Genomic DNA, 14,514 nt, shown 5'->3' on the forward strand with positions numbered 1-14,514 from the left:
GGTAAGAGTCTTAGACTATATTGAGTTTCTGCTTAGTGATTATTACTTGAGACTGCTCTGTAAATAATTTTAGTAATCTGTAATACTTCTCTCTCATAAAGGAAAATTTTACACATCTTTGGTTTTCTTAATAAGTTACTTATAGCTGTTTACTAATGGAGAAATTATTTTTTATTTCAATAAAGGGCTCCAATCAGCCGAAGAGCAGTAAAATAGCTGAAACTGGTAGTACAGCCGGGATTCAAGTCAGGGTAACGGGGCGCGCTGTATGGATTTTCTATGGTTTTACGTTTTTGAATGTGAACACCAATCAGCTTCCGCCATGAAGGCATTCCTCCTCTTAAGGACCTATTGGTGATGGTGTGTATTTAATTATGGCAAAGCGCACTAGGGGATCTGCCTATCTGCCTAAGGGGAGGGATGCCTTCGTGGGGGACTTTCAAAGGGATACTGGCTCGTATACACGTTACACATGGGGAAAACCACGAAAACACCCATGCAGCCAGCCCGTTCGCGGGATTCGAACCTCGGACCGAAATACCAGTGTTCAGCGACTTTACCGCTCGGCCGCTGGTGGGCCTAAGGACCTATTGGTAAAGCCGCTGAACACTGGTAGCTCGGTCCGAGGTTCGAATCTCGCAAAAGGGCTAGCTGTATGGACGTTTTCGTGGTTTTCCCCATGTGTAACTTGTGTACGACCCAACTTCCCTTAGAAAGTCCTCCTCAAAGGCCACTCTCTCCCTCAAGGCTTTGCCTTAATCACACAAACCAAAACCTCCTCTTAGGTAGATAACCCTCATATACTTTGCTTTAATCTTTTAAACTTAACTTACTTAACGTTTCAATGAAATGCCAATTACTTTCTACTCTATAAGCGCAATTGATGAAGAGATGTCTGCGAAACAGAAGTTCCAAGAATACACTTCCTTTGCCCGTTAATTAGGAATTAAAGTATTTATTTGTTTAAAATAAATTTATAAATTATGGATGATATTAGCAACAAAAATAAAGAATAATATTTAGAAAATAATACAGGACAATGTAATTTTTTCAACTCGTTATGCTTCTTTATTCTTTCAGAACAGAAACTTTTATGTAAAATTTTGGGAACATCTTAAATTACCAACGATAACTACAGCCATATGATTTCATTAACAATTCATTTGAAATTCACAAATACAACATTGCACATAGAGTTCACAGTGATATGGTATAATATGAAACATCTGGCCTTTCAGAATCGTAACTGAATTATCAGTTATTTCGAATTCGCATCTTTCTTCATGAAAATCGATTGTCATTATGACTACCTATCTAAAAGGAAACAATTGCAGTATCCCCTAATCCCAGTGTCCTCTTTTCAAGCCATCAAAAATTATTTACGTCTCATTTCTAACAAAGGAGCTTCAGATATTTTGCATCTATTTGCATATTTAAGACAATGGAATCTATTTAGACATTCAGGATAAATCACACGTCTATTTAAATTACTAATATATCTATAATTACTTTCTACTTCTTCTTTACAGAAATATTATTCAAGCTGTTGCTCATCCCATAATTTATTCGTTTCTTGCTATTGGATGGGTTTCAAAATGTCTAATTAATTTAAACTAGTAATTTACTTTAATTATCTGGAGAAGAAAGAAAGAGAAAATTAAAATTTGTGTTGTTGCAAGTAATCTAACATTAGAAATATTATTCGTTTTCTACTAATCTTATGCTTTATAATTTTAACCCAAAACTTTACTTATGCAACACTATTGAAAAGCTATCCTTTTTTCAATCAATATTTACTGTTATAATCTAAAAGTGTTGTTTTTTATATATACTTTCATTATGTACATATAAAAATTGCAGTCAGTTCGTGCGTCAGTTCTTTTAAGTTCTTTAACTGAATTTATATCGTGCTGTCAACCTTACAAATTTTGATGGAATGTTTTACAAACGTTGAAGCTTTATAAATAGCGAGTAAGTAACCAGAAAACCTTTATGATTGTTCACTTTTACTTTCGATTCATAAATGATGTCTAGACTGCTGATGCAAAGCAAAGAGTTCATATCTTTTTCGAAGTCTTTTGTGCTTCATGATTTGATAAATATAAATTGATAAATAATATAAAGTCATTATTGAAGTTCTTCACACAATAGTCCTTACATGTTTAAAAAATCTAGTTGTGTACTTCAAATTTCTCATTAAAACTATCTGATGTAGCATTAGTTACTTAACGCTTGCGTTAAGTTAAGTACGTTCAGTTTGATTGCTTATTGCCCTTTACCACATGGTAAAGAACGAAACATAACAAAGGGCAGATTTCTATAACGAACGACAAACATCAATAACGTTTACAAACATCGAACAATGCAAAGTTTCAAATTAATATGGCTGTCCTATGAAACTGGCCGGGCGCTATGTAAATCCTTGATGATGATGTCACACCTAGCTCATCCTTAATCCCAGTTCTTGGTGGATGGCATCTCATTTCAGCGTACGAGTGTTTAATCTCCGCTGTACCACTGCTTCCGGTCTTAGATGATGAGCTACTGGTCGTATTTGTTGCTGCTGAGGAAATTTCTCTTGAAGCTGTAGAAGAGTATCGACGACTGCGACAGAATAGCAGAAGTCCAATAAGACCAGCTAAGATAATAACACCACATATTACGACAGCAATAAGCAACGGAAAAGGAATAACTATAGTAGTTTGGTTATACATGTTTGGAGAAATTCCTGGAAGAAAAATAAAATAGACAGTGTAAATTATTATTATTATTATAAAAATATATTTCAAAAGCTCTTTATAAGGAAATTCACATTTGCTTAGTATATTTTATCAATTTAGAAGGAAAATAAAATGTGAATAATTTTTATTCATAAATAATTAATCAATACCATTTCTCCGAACCTGAAATTGTAGTTGTGTAAAGTTGTAACACAATTCATGTAAAATTCATACATAACCTGTATTAACAGAAGATCAGATAATGTAGCAATTCCAGAGAAAAATGAGAAATTGTGTTCTTAAAAATCTGCCTATGTACATTAATTGTTAGGGACCCAAACCATTAAGTTTATAACGCATCAGGTGTCATCAAATATTGTAAATTGGTAAGCTGATTGAAGAATTTATGAAGATCACAGTGAGAACATGCATAGTGTGTGAACGAACTGTGTGAATGATGTAGGAGATTTATGTATATGTTACGGTGAAACACCGAAATCTGGAGAATGTTGACTTTCACCGGTGAATATCAACATTCACATAGTCTCTTGGTGTATGTCCGAAATATTTTCCAAATACTCTTATTTCTGACTTACACCGGTCAATGTCGACATTCATCATGTACTAATGGTGAACGTTGAACATATAATAATATTATATTTTCTTCTCCGTAATTCAATCGCGAATAAACGCACTTGGGACTTGAAATAAGAACTTAAGAACATGAGAACCTAAAACACACAATACATTCAAAATGAAAAAGGAAAATAATAGAAGTTAAAAGCTTACTTAATTGTACAGTACGTTCTAAATGAGAAAATAAAATAAAAGTAATAAAAAACTTACTAAATTATGTGATTCAAATCTTATTTATTGCAACAACTTAAACTATTACGGCACTTTATGACCTCTCTTTTCGACTTTCATCAGAGCATATCTGTGATTGTCAACATACAACGGTGAGGGTCCGAATATACAAGAATGTAGTGAAATATTCGGTCTTTCACCGACGTATTTGGTGAATGTTGATATTCTCCGGTGATAGTCGATATTCTCCAGTTTCGGTCTTTCACTGTAACATATATAGTGAAGGATCTAGGAGATAGACAATTATTTTCTTGTATATTCCGAATTCGAATCAATTTCGTGTGAACATTTCATCAGTGGAAAAAAATCAGGGAAAAGTTTAACCCCCAAATAGGGAAGCTTTTGACTTAAATGTCCAGTCACTATCATATAAATGTCCAGTCCAAGATCAGAAGGGAAAATTACAACATTTCAAAAGAAAACATACGTCAAACAGACTGGAAATATTGAAGTCTATCTCTGGCCTGCCAGTATCTATCATATAAATGTCCAGTCAGCAGGGATATCGAATCTTTCTTTAATGGTCAGGATTCTCTGAATATAACCTGCCTGAGTTAATTTTCTGTTCTTGTTTGCATCATAATTCCTCCGAGTGTTAACTGGAAGACGAATGAATTTTTCAAAAAGACAAGGATTTTTCATCAATAATATCTGCTATGGGTTTATTATCGATAAGCAATAACATAGCCTGGATTGAAGTCGTTTTTACTGCACCAATAATGAGTCTTAGGATTCGATTTTGGGCCACTTCTAAGTTATTCATTCCTCTTTACTACATGGTGTAAGAGGCTCCCAGAAATAGGTTAAAACAGGTCCAAAATACATTTTAAACGTTAAATTAAGAATGTCTCAGCAGCAAACGTACCTCGCACCTGCCAGTCTTTTCAAAATCCCTGATCTTTGAAGTAACCTCTTCGACATGTACCTTCCAAGTTAACTTCTTATCGAATACGTTTCCCATATGTAGTCACAGAACACAATCACATAACACCATTTCTTGGTGTTATGTGATCTTTTAGCATAGCATCCTTATATACAATATTCATATCAGTTGGTTCCCGATTTAGGGTAAAGGCCTCATACACTGACTTTTCAGTGTTGATCTCCATCTCGTTTTCATCATATCATCCTGAAAGAATCTTTATTGCAAGGGATATAATATAGTGGGCCTCCTTGTGGCGCACCCTGGATAAGGCTAAATCGAAAACAGCTGCAGTGCATGGATCCATGGAGAGCAAGTTTTTGCGTGTACTGCACTGGAACGCAAGTACCCTTAATCAGTTATTCAAAATATGATCTTACCATAAAGGAATTTGGAGCTTCTATAATAAAGGAAGGTGAAAATGTATATTTTCGGTTTAGTTTTACTTCTATCCAAACCGAGCAATCGTTTTGATGTACCTTATACTTCCTTTAGCAATATATTGAGAAGTTTCTCATATAAAAATCATATAGCGAATATCTATCTGTCTATCTATATAATGTTTTGCTAAGCTTGTAGAGACATTAGGTTAATTGGAAGCAGTCAAGATGAAAAATTAGCAACCGCCTTTGCCGGGAATCAAACCACGGACCTCTGGAATACCGGCCCAGCGTGCAGAACCACTACACCACGAAGGCACGCCAGGAAAGTGGGAGAAATACCTTATTAGCTTACCTAATTTTGAAGTACCAGTCGCTGTTTCTTTTATCCAGTCTAGAGTTAGGTATGCTGAATTTGACTTATCAGGTAACAATAACACTAGCTACAAATTAGAGAATCAAAATTTCCTTATGATTGTTATACAATGTTGCTTCTGATATAGACAACACTCTCATAAAATGCTGAGAGATAATTGGCTGATTAGATTAGCTGACGAGGGTTTATGTATCTTTTTCTGTGAAGTGATTTACCGCAATTCATTTACGCATCAATTTCAACATAAGGCTATTAAACTCTTTGAATAGAAAAATGACACCATTTCATTGGTGATAAGTTAAATTCCTATTTAAGCGTCGATGATTGCATAAGCATATAAAGACAAGATAATAAAAGATAATTCAGCATGCATTATGGAAAATTATGTGGAACGAACTAGCGTAGAAAAAGTTTGCAATGAAAAGGTATATTCAAACAATATTTAGTATTTTAATTGCTATTCATCTATATCGCAAAAAGCTATTTTTCATCAGGGTGATACACAGATCCATAATGTCCAATCTTTATCACAATATCTCAATCAAATTTGTCTTCTCCAGAAATCTCTTTCCCTGGAGCTGCGGCTTATCAGATTTATGTAGGATGTTATCGGGCAGCACGTTACGTCTCTTGCGAATTCGCAGGAATCGATAGATGAACTTAGAACAAAGATACATTTAGTCTTCAACAGTTTGAGCTAAAAGTCATGAAAGCAGAAAGTCAAATCTCTAAAAGTTTTCTGTACTGTATCCGTGAAAGCTATACGGTGATGTTCAAATTCTATGAAATAAAATATGGTTAATTTTAATTTCACTTTAATTCTTCAAAGTTTAAAGAATAAAGGTTATATTTTATAAAAAAACATTAAGATGAAAAGATGCCTTTAGTTTCCCACCGTCTGTAAAATGCATTACTTACTCGGGAGGACTGTAAGGAAGGCACTTCGAGACCTGAATCCCATGGCATTAGCTCCCAAGCAAATGTATTTTCCTTCGTCAGTTTCTCGTACCGATTTGAAGACCAGCTTGCTAAAAAAGGAACCATCCATTCTTTCAATAACTTCTGTGGATTTCAGGACATGATAATATTCGCCTAGAAGTTTAACAGCCTGGAAAGCTTGGTCTGGAGACTTACCCCCCGTCGAAGGTATCTGCTTCAGCCACTGTCGAAAGAGCAAAAATAATGTAATGTACATAAAATTATGGCATGTTATTAATCATTATAATTAATTTTAGTTGCTTATAATTATTCTATTAAAATTAAATCATTATTTCTTCAGTTACCTAGCTCGATTAACTATAATGTTTAGATTTTTCCTCTTTTCAAAAAGAAAAAAAAATACAGCTATTATTTTTTTTTAAACTTATTTTGTTGAATTTAGTTTCAAGTATACAGTATAGCAGGCTGCTGTTGGTAGAGAGAACAATATGCTATGAAGCGTTCTGTTTAAATGGCGTTTAAAACCTAAGAGAGATTTTAGGCTAGTATTACCAATTACAATTTACACTTGCAATCGGATTTGAGCTGCTACATGCACTCTTAACTTTCAGTCCACAACTTCAGCAATCTGTATGTAATATATATATATATATATATATATATATTACATACAGATTGCTGAAGTTGTAGGTAAATACCTGGGTACTACCTAGTGCAGTCCTTCGTCTATAACAAGTATCCTAACTCCATAAATTTATTACATAAGCTAGAACCAGGAGGTGTCGGCTAATTATAAATCCGATTGTACGATTATTCAATCTTTAATCATAAATCATCAAAACGTAAGATATGGCGGTTTTCAACATGAAAATCACAGAAAAATGGTACAACATGTGTTAATTCTCAAACTGTGACAACACTCGACACCTAGACAGAGAACTAATTAAAAAAACTGATTTTAATTTCGAAGAAATCACATGCATACCTTCAATGACCAAGATGATAGGTACATATTAGGATTAATCTTTTGGGCGATAATCTACACTTTCATAGATGAGGGAAGTACTTAAAAACATGGCTTTGACTCAATGCATGTTCGGATTCTGTTCAGGTATATTGTGGTCTATGGAGTTTTAACTAACGTTCACATTTTCTCTTTGTATTGAGATCCCTGAGGAACATTAATTAAATAATTATTTGGGCCTCAAAGGTTCTGAACTGACAAGAGATCTGGGGATCAAGCTGAGTTAGGAGACATGCCTGCTGTATTATCTATATGCGTATTGTCCTGCTGGGTAATATCATTTGAAGTGTCTTGAAGATACTGCAGTCAGATGGCAAAGTAATCATTGTTGTTGCTGAAGGCACCATAACCAATCCGCACGGGCACTGAGTAAGGATAGTAAAATTAGCCTAATTGTAGTCTTCGCTTCATATTTTCATCTGGAGATTTTCAGTGCTAAGATAGAATGAAGATTCAATTGCGAACTCCACACCACTCCACTCTTTGTTATCCCAGGTAGATCAGATGATACATTTCTGCAAGCTTTCGTGACAATAGTTCAGTGCTAGTGGCAATTTTTGTAATGGACGGCTCGACTGCAAACCTTCCTCAGACAATCAATAAGAAGCTGTTTGTGCCAATAAGGGGTTACTCATATTTCTCTTTGTACTGTTGGACGACGCCGAATGTATCAATTTGCGCATTGTGATGCTCATTTCGATGCTCCGACTAAAGTATAATAGTCGGATTCGCGTTTTCTTCTTCTAATCACTGCTTTCTAGATTTGTTTAACGGTTGTTGCATCACAGTAGAGTATTTGAGTATGCCAAAGCACACGAGAGTTATCCTCTTAAGAGGGATATTTTTGGGGAGAATATCCCGGTTGATTCAGTATCCCGTTGAGTTTGCTGCAGTACGGCGTAATTTTAATTAAATTATCTAATATGACTCAGGAAGAAACACAAGATAGATTCAAGAAACCTTTACTTTAATTTACTTATTACCTCAAAGCTTCATGTTAATTTCTATAATTACTGCATTCACAAAATTTCAGTTCTATAGATATGTAATCACAAATCTTCGAGGACTGTACTCTCACGATCTTCTTAAGCTTTTAAATAAACGAGATTTAATTTCATTTCAGAATACGCACATTCTGATAAAGTAAACACAGATTGCATAAAAATGATGAAGTATATTTTCACGAAATATCTTACTTGAACATGAGGAGGAATGTCACTTGACAGCAAGCACTGAAGTGAAACAGTATCACCAGCCTTTGCTGTTATGTTTGATGGGTATCCATTTATAAATTCTGGTTTAGTTCGAACTCGATCTGAAAATATACCAATATAATAATCTTAAATTTAATAATTAATGATATCTCAGTATCTGTAACTCATTACACATAATGTATAAAATAGGTAAATAACTATGCATTGACAGAGTAGTGCAGATTCTAATAACTTACAGTAAGTACATAGGATTTATAAATATTTTTTGTAAATTTAGACACTACTAACTTTAGATGTACAGGCAACATAAATGCACTGTATATTAAATAGAAAAGCTTTATTTCTTAAATTTTATTGAAATACAGCTCACATTTCGTGCATGCAACATGAAAAAACTCAAATTCCAGAGGACTGACAACTACTTTGGGATCAATCCAGGATGTATTTTGAACATTATTTCTCGAAATAGCTTTCAAGATTTGGCATTATTTAGATTATAATTTAAAACTTTAGTTTATTTGCCTAAGGGAACAGAATGAATGCCTTCGTGGAGATCATTTTAAGGCGCGTCATCATGTTACATTTGGGAAATATCACGGTATCTTCCATATAACCAGCCCGTTCGCCGGGATTGGAACCCAAATCTAACCACCGGATTTCGAAGGTTTTATTCTTCAACCTCTGGGCGGCAGGTTAGGCTTTCAGGAGAAGAGAAAAATGAAAGAAATATGAAGCGAGTATTTGGATAAATTTCAAAATAAAATGATGCAATCTCATCGTAGTGAAAACATCGCTCTCACATGGAATCACATGGATGCCGGATTACAAGAACAGCGGTGATAAACCAGAAAACATGACTCACGTAGGATTTCAGCGAGGGAGAAAAATTTTCTTTCTTGTTTGTGCAATAAACTTGAATCTATTACAACTTTGCTAACTTTGTTTATCCTGTTTCATTTTGGGGAAATGTTTCTCCCGGTTGATCATTAGGAACCAATTAGAGGACAGAAACTACTGTTTACGGAAAATTTCTGAATATGTATTAAATTTAACTTCGGGTTTTAATATATACGTTTTAATACTGCTTAGGTTCTATTTATTTAGAAGAGTACTATCGACACTTCAATTTAATTTAACTATTTCATGATACATAACAGTTTTAATTAAAATTAAATCAAAGAAATTGAAAAAGTAGAAAAATAAAGTAGATAAATGTCGAGAAGTAGCCAATGAAGAAATCTTGTTCATGAAGTAATTAATCATGGTATATCGAGAGACATAAATTTCTATAATGTTTTTTATAAAATAAAACACAACTGTTTATATTAAAAGAAATCCACACATTAGTAAAACAAACGTTATTTATGTGCACAGTGCTATATTAAGAGCATTTGTTGCAGCTTAATCAAGCTTTAGTATAAAAATTCTCCATTAACCCGTCACATGCTTTTGTGACAGCACAGTACGGTCATTTATTATGCTTGATGAACTTTTAAGACGGCTTGATCGCAGTTCGTGCAAAAGTAGGACGCGTTGCGACCGTTTGTTTGCAGTCTAAAATGACCATAGAACTTTTTCCCCAGTGCATTCGGGTTGTGGAAGTCATTTATTCTGCTCTACGAGCGCTTTAAAATGGGCGGTAGGGGAAAGTAAGGAAAAATTCCGAGCAACTATGCGTTGCAGTCATTTGTTCCGCTCATTGAATGAAATATTTCAGCTTAAAAGTCCCCCCAGATGGGTTTTTCTTGACCACAGAGTACTACACTTTGGCATAAATCAGCGCCATTTTAGCCATAAAGAAGTTCATGTGTTACGTACTGAAAACCTGAATTTCTCTTATGCTTAACCTTCTTGTTTCGAATAGAAATTTATTTGACGAGCGTAGTTTAAGCAGAGTGATAAAATATTGAATTCGGATTGGGTTACTTAGATTAAGGCAAAGTACCCGAAGGCCTTTTGCATATTTGGTGGAGGACCTTTTAAGGGAAACTGGCTCCCGGAAACACGGAGAATGAAGGCATCCGTTCACCGGCAACGTAATTTTTAAGTGCACATCAGTAGTGCAACCGAGAGAGAAGCTTTTAGAATGGACCAATGCGCTTCTGCTCTTTTGTCGTTGCATATTTGAATGTGTTCATAATGTTTATACGCATGTTACCCTAAAGCTGTTTATATTTTATTTCGAAGTTATGCAGCTTACTTCAAAACCTTGTGCAGATCTCTCATTTTCTCATCTCGGTCCGTGCATTATTGTGATTTTAGAAACGAAAGATTCAAAGTATATACTGTTCTATTCTATTCAAAGTATATATTCTCTAATTATACCTACTAGTAGCAATAAATTTTTTATGGGGATAAGATAAATATATTTGCTTAATTTATTCCTATGAACAGATACTTTTAAGAATTAACAGTTATTAATATGAAATCTGGAACAACAAATGTTTAGGAATGGAAGTTAAGAAAGTTCTGTTTTAAATAAAAATATATGTCAGCTAGTATCGAACGTAATTTTCATACAGCTGCAATAATAAAAGCTCATACTTCTGCTATATACATTTATTTATTGTGCCAATATTCTTTTCGCATGCATTTATATAATTTCTTTTTAACTACTTTTTTTTTAATATTCTTTTCACATACATTTATTATAATTGTACAAATTTTCTTTTCATATGCATTTAATACGATTTCTTTTAAATTATTTTTCCATATATTCTTTTCGCATGTTTAGAGTCAGGTACTTACTGCGTACTACTATCACAATGTGCCATATTTTTTTTTTACTTTTGTTCTTAGCAGTACAGTTGATTCTTGGAAATATATGAGTGCGAACTAAATAAGCCTCCTGGTCTGTTCTAGAAGCCCTTCGTCGGTTGCGATACCGATATCCCCTCAGGAACTATACTCACCGGCATTTTAATGCGGCACGAACTAACAGTTTTCAGCGGCTTTTCCACTCAGCCGCTGCTGAGCAGGAAAATGTTGAAACCCTGGTCGTATGGCCTGGAATCGAATCCCAGAGAATCCCAGAACGGGCTGTCTACCGAGCCGAATGTTTCTCCACATATAGCTTGAATTCTTGAGTTATTTCCCCCTCCCTTTAGGAAGATAACTCTTGCATACTTTGTTCAGCCGACCAGAAGGCATAGTGGTTAGTGACAGTGATTTTAATACCAAAGGGCTCGGATTCAAATCCAGGAGAAGTCATGGATATACAGCGTATAATGTCTGTGAGGCAAGGCAGACGCTCAAGATACACGGCCACCTAAAATCCTCTTAAAAGGTTGGTGGTAAAATATTTACTATTAAAAATTTGAGAAACTTAAAAAAATATTAAAAAATTACATTAAAATCTAATCTTATCTCTGCATTCAGATTCCAGATTAACACTTGAAATAGGTTTAAGCTAAACAGCTACAACATGCTTATTAGTTTGCACAATTCATACCCAAAATTCAAGCTACAAAATATGAAATGGTATATTTAAAACGAGCTATTCAAAACAGCATTGTCTAATTGCAAGAGGGTACAAAAACGTGCTAAGAGATTACGCCATCACAAATCAACTCTTAGTAAGGCGTATTTAATAATAATATTAAAGTCTTAAATGTTCACGATGCAGCCGGGCACTTTTTTTTGCTAGATTACTTTCATATGAAGATTGTAATAAATACTTCCTGGTTGCAAGAGATTTTGATATATTTCCTCGTGTGTAAGGAAAATACTGATAAGTTTTATTTAGAAGATCCTCCACGAAAGCATTACTTCCTGCAGTGGGATAACTCTCGTATTATTTGCCTAATCAAATAATTGAATCTAATCCGCTCTGGAAAAAAGGCTTGGGATATTTTTCCCTTGAGTAAGATAGTGTGTCGAGTGGCATTAAAATATGTAGAACTTTCCTATACAATTTAACGCTAATCTAAGACTGAAACTTGCCTAATTTTAAGTTTCAGTAAAGAAGTAATAGGCTTTATGTTTTGGTCAGGAAATATCCGAATGTAAATATTTAGAGCACCCCAAACTTTAGTTATTCTTTTCTATACTGAATGGATAATTGCTGAATGATTCAGAACAACACTAATAATTTCTAAAGCAACATGATGAATTTCTCATCTCACTTGTTTTACAAGATATTTCTGCTCCTCCCATCCTCCGGAAAATAAGATGTTACTTTAACTAATTAATGAAGTCTTCCGGAGAACGCGCCCGAAATTTGAAGACGCAAACACAAGTTGCTCCCAGTAGCGAATCGGTGGGATGTTGGGGGCGGTATTTGTTTTCCCGCAGTAGCCCACGGCTACTTTCAGAGATTCGATTCCTAGTAATCCAATGAGACTCTGTCGTATGTTTTCGTTCCCTGATTATTTTATGACTCGGGCTACTAGCCGAATCAAAGAATGTTTTCAAATTAGGTGCCTGACGTCTTTGTCCCTTGATTACTGAACCACACTTAATTTACAGTTTCCGAAATGCTTTTGATGAGTTCTCGCTGAGTACCTGATGTTTGGGATCTTTGTAATGTGTAGTAATTTCGTAGGCCAGTGAAATTAAATGCTAAAGAAGAGAAGTACTACTGTTAGGGCTCGTATATTAAGAAGCTTGGATGGAAGATTACACTATTCTCTGGGACCTAGCTGAAAAGATTGCTGTTGTTTGAAACAGCAGTACTTTCATATTAATTAATTTCTACTAATGCATTAATGTGTTGTTTTTTAAGGCAAGTCACGATAAAATCTGTCTTAAAAATTTTGTCTAAATGTTTAAATAATGTATATATGTAACGAATTTTTTTGATGACGACGTAAATGTTGCATGGTAAAACAGATACGTAACGTTTTGTGGAGAACAGATTAATTTTATAAGTGCTGCATTCTCAGGTAAACATACTGAAACACTCCATGTACAGGTTTTTCTCATATTCACAGAATTAAGGATATCGATAGAAGCAGCGGACAACATTTCATTACCTCAAAAACAGTGGGAAGAAAACTTAGATTACAATGTGGGTGCTACATTAAGAAGAGTAAAGTTATGTTAAAGATTTATTTCTATTAGTTAAGGTAGGTTTGATTTCAAATTTAATATTATTATTGGCCAAAAATATTAGTTTTACTTTTGAAGTCATGTAAGTATAGGTATCATTAACCTTATATAAGAATTATATGGCAGGGATTGATTTTAAAGTGATGTAATTCAGAAAGATTTATTACAAGTATGTTACTTTTTTGTAACTGAAAGTGGAAATAAAGAACCAAAGAAGTAAACATAAAGGCTATTTCAAATCAAAATTTTATCTTACACATTCCTTATCTTACAAGCGTACAGAAACACAAAATGAACTGATTCATTGTTTGTTGAATCTGAAAAAAATTAACTCATTGATGTGCGAGGTTTGTTTCAAATAACACATTATTTTTTATATTGAATCTTTGATGCAGCTCAGCTGCTTCGTCTTCTTTCACGAGAAAATGCATGCCAAGTGAATTTAAATAAGGAACTGACAACTTTAGTTTAGAAACAGAGAGAGCTTTTGCAGCCTAGGCCCAGAACCGCGATGATCATATCGTTTCCCGCTAGTGTGCTGACTGTTGGCGAGTTAATGTTTCACTTGCCGTTACCTCAGAAGACGCATTAACTCAGGAACAAGGTTCTTAATCATTCCACAAAATATTTTCTTGTAAATATTGAACTATTTCACTCCACTTGGTTGTAAAATTTAAGCCGAAGATTCAATAAGTGTTTTAATTGTTCTTCACACGTTTATTATTATCACGTTTATTATCACGTTTATTATTGCCAATTTCTTAAGACTTTCTTAGTTAAGACGGTAAAGTCATTCGGCAGCTAAAAAGTTATTTAATTTAGTTCAAGTGAAATAAGAAAGTAACTTTATATATGATAGTTTAAGAAACATTACTAATAGCCACGAGAGATTAAAGGGTAATATCTTGGTATCAAATGAGGATTAATGTATAAGTTAAAACAGCTCTGTGTTTGAATTTGTATCTGAGCCATGTCCATAGACTCAGAAAAAATAAAGCATTTTTTAAGAACGATATAGTGAAA

General features: G+C 34.2%; 1 protein-coding gene across 2 annotated transcripts in view; it reads right to left on the reverse strand.

Moving 5' to 3' along the window:
* Positions 1–1,026: 1,026 nt before the first annotated feature.
* Positions 1,027–14,514, reverse strand: part of LOC118193234 (fibroblast growth factor receptor-like 1) — a 144,825-nt gene continuing 131,337 nt past the window's right edge. For both annotated transcript variants that reach the window (XM_085809130.1, XM_085809131.1), the window contains 3 exons: positions 8,425–8,543; positions 6,184–6,427; positions 1,027–2,728 (listed from right to left, as the gene is read on the reverse strand). In XM_085809130.1, coding sequence (XP_085665256.1) covers positions 2,373–2,728; positions 6,184–6,427; positions 8,425–8,543 — 719 coding nt within the window. In that variant the 3' untranslated portion in view covers positions 1,027–2,372. The remainder of the gene's footprint in view (positions 2,729–6,183; positions 6,428–8,424; positions 8,544–14,514) is intronic.

This window comes from Stegodyphus dumicola, chromosome X2 (genome assembly GCF_044657685.1).
Source record: "Stegodyphus dumicola isolate Sdum_Otavi_A_Nest chromosome X2, ASM4465768v1".
Lineage (NCBI taxonomy): Eukaryota > Metazoa > Arthropoda > Arachnida > Araneae > Eresidae > Stegodyphus > Stegodyphus dumicola.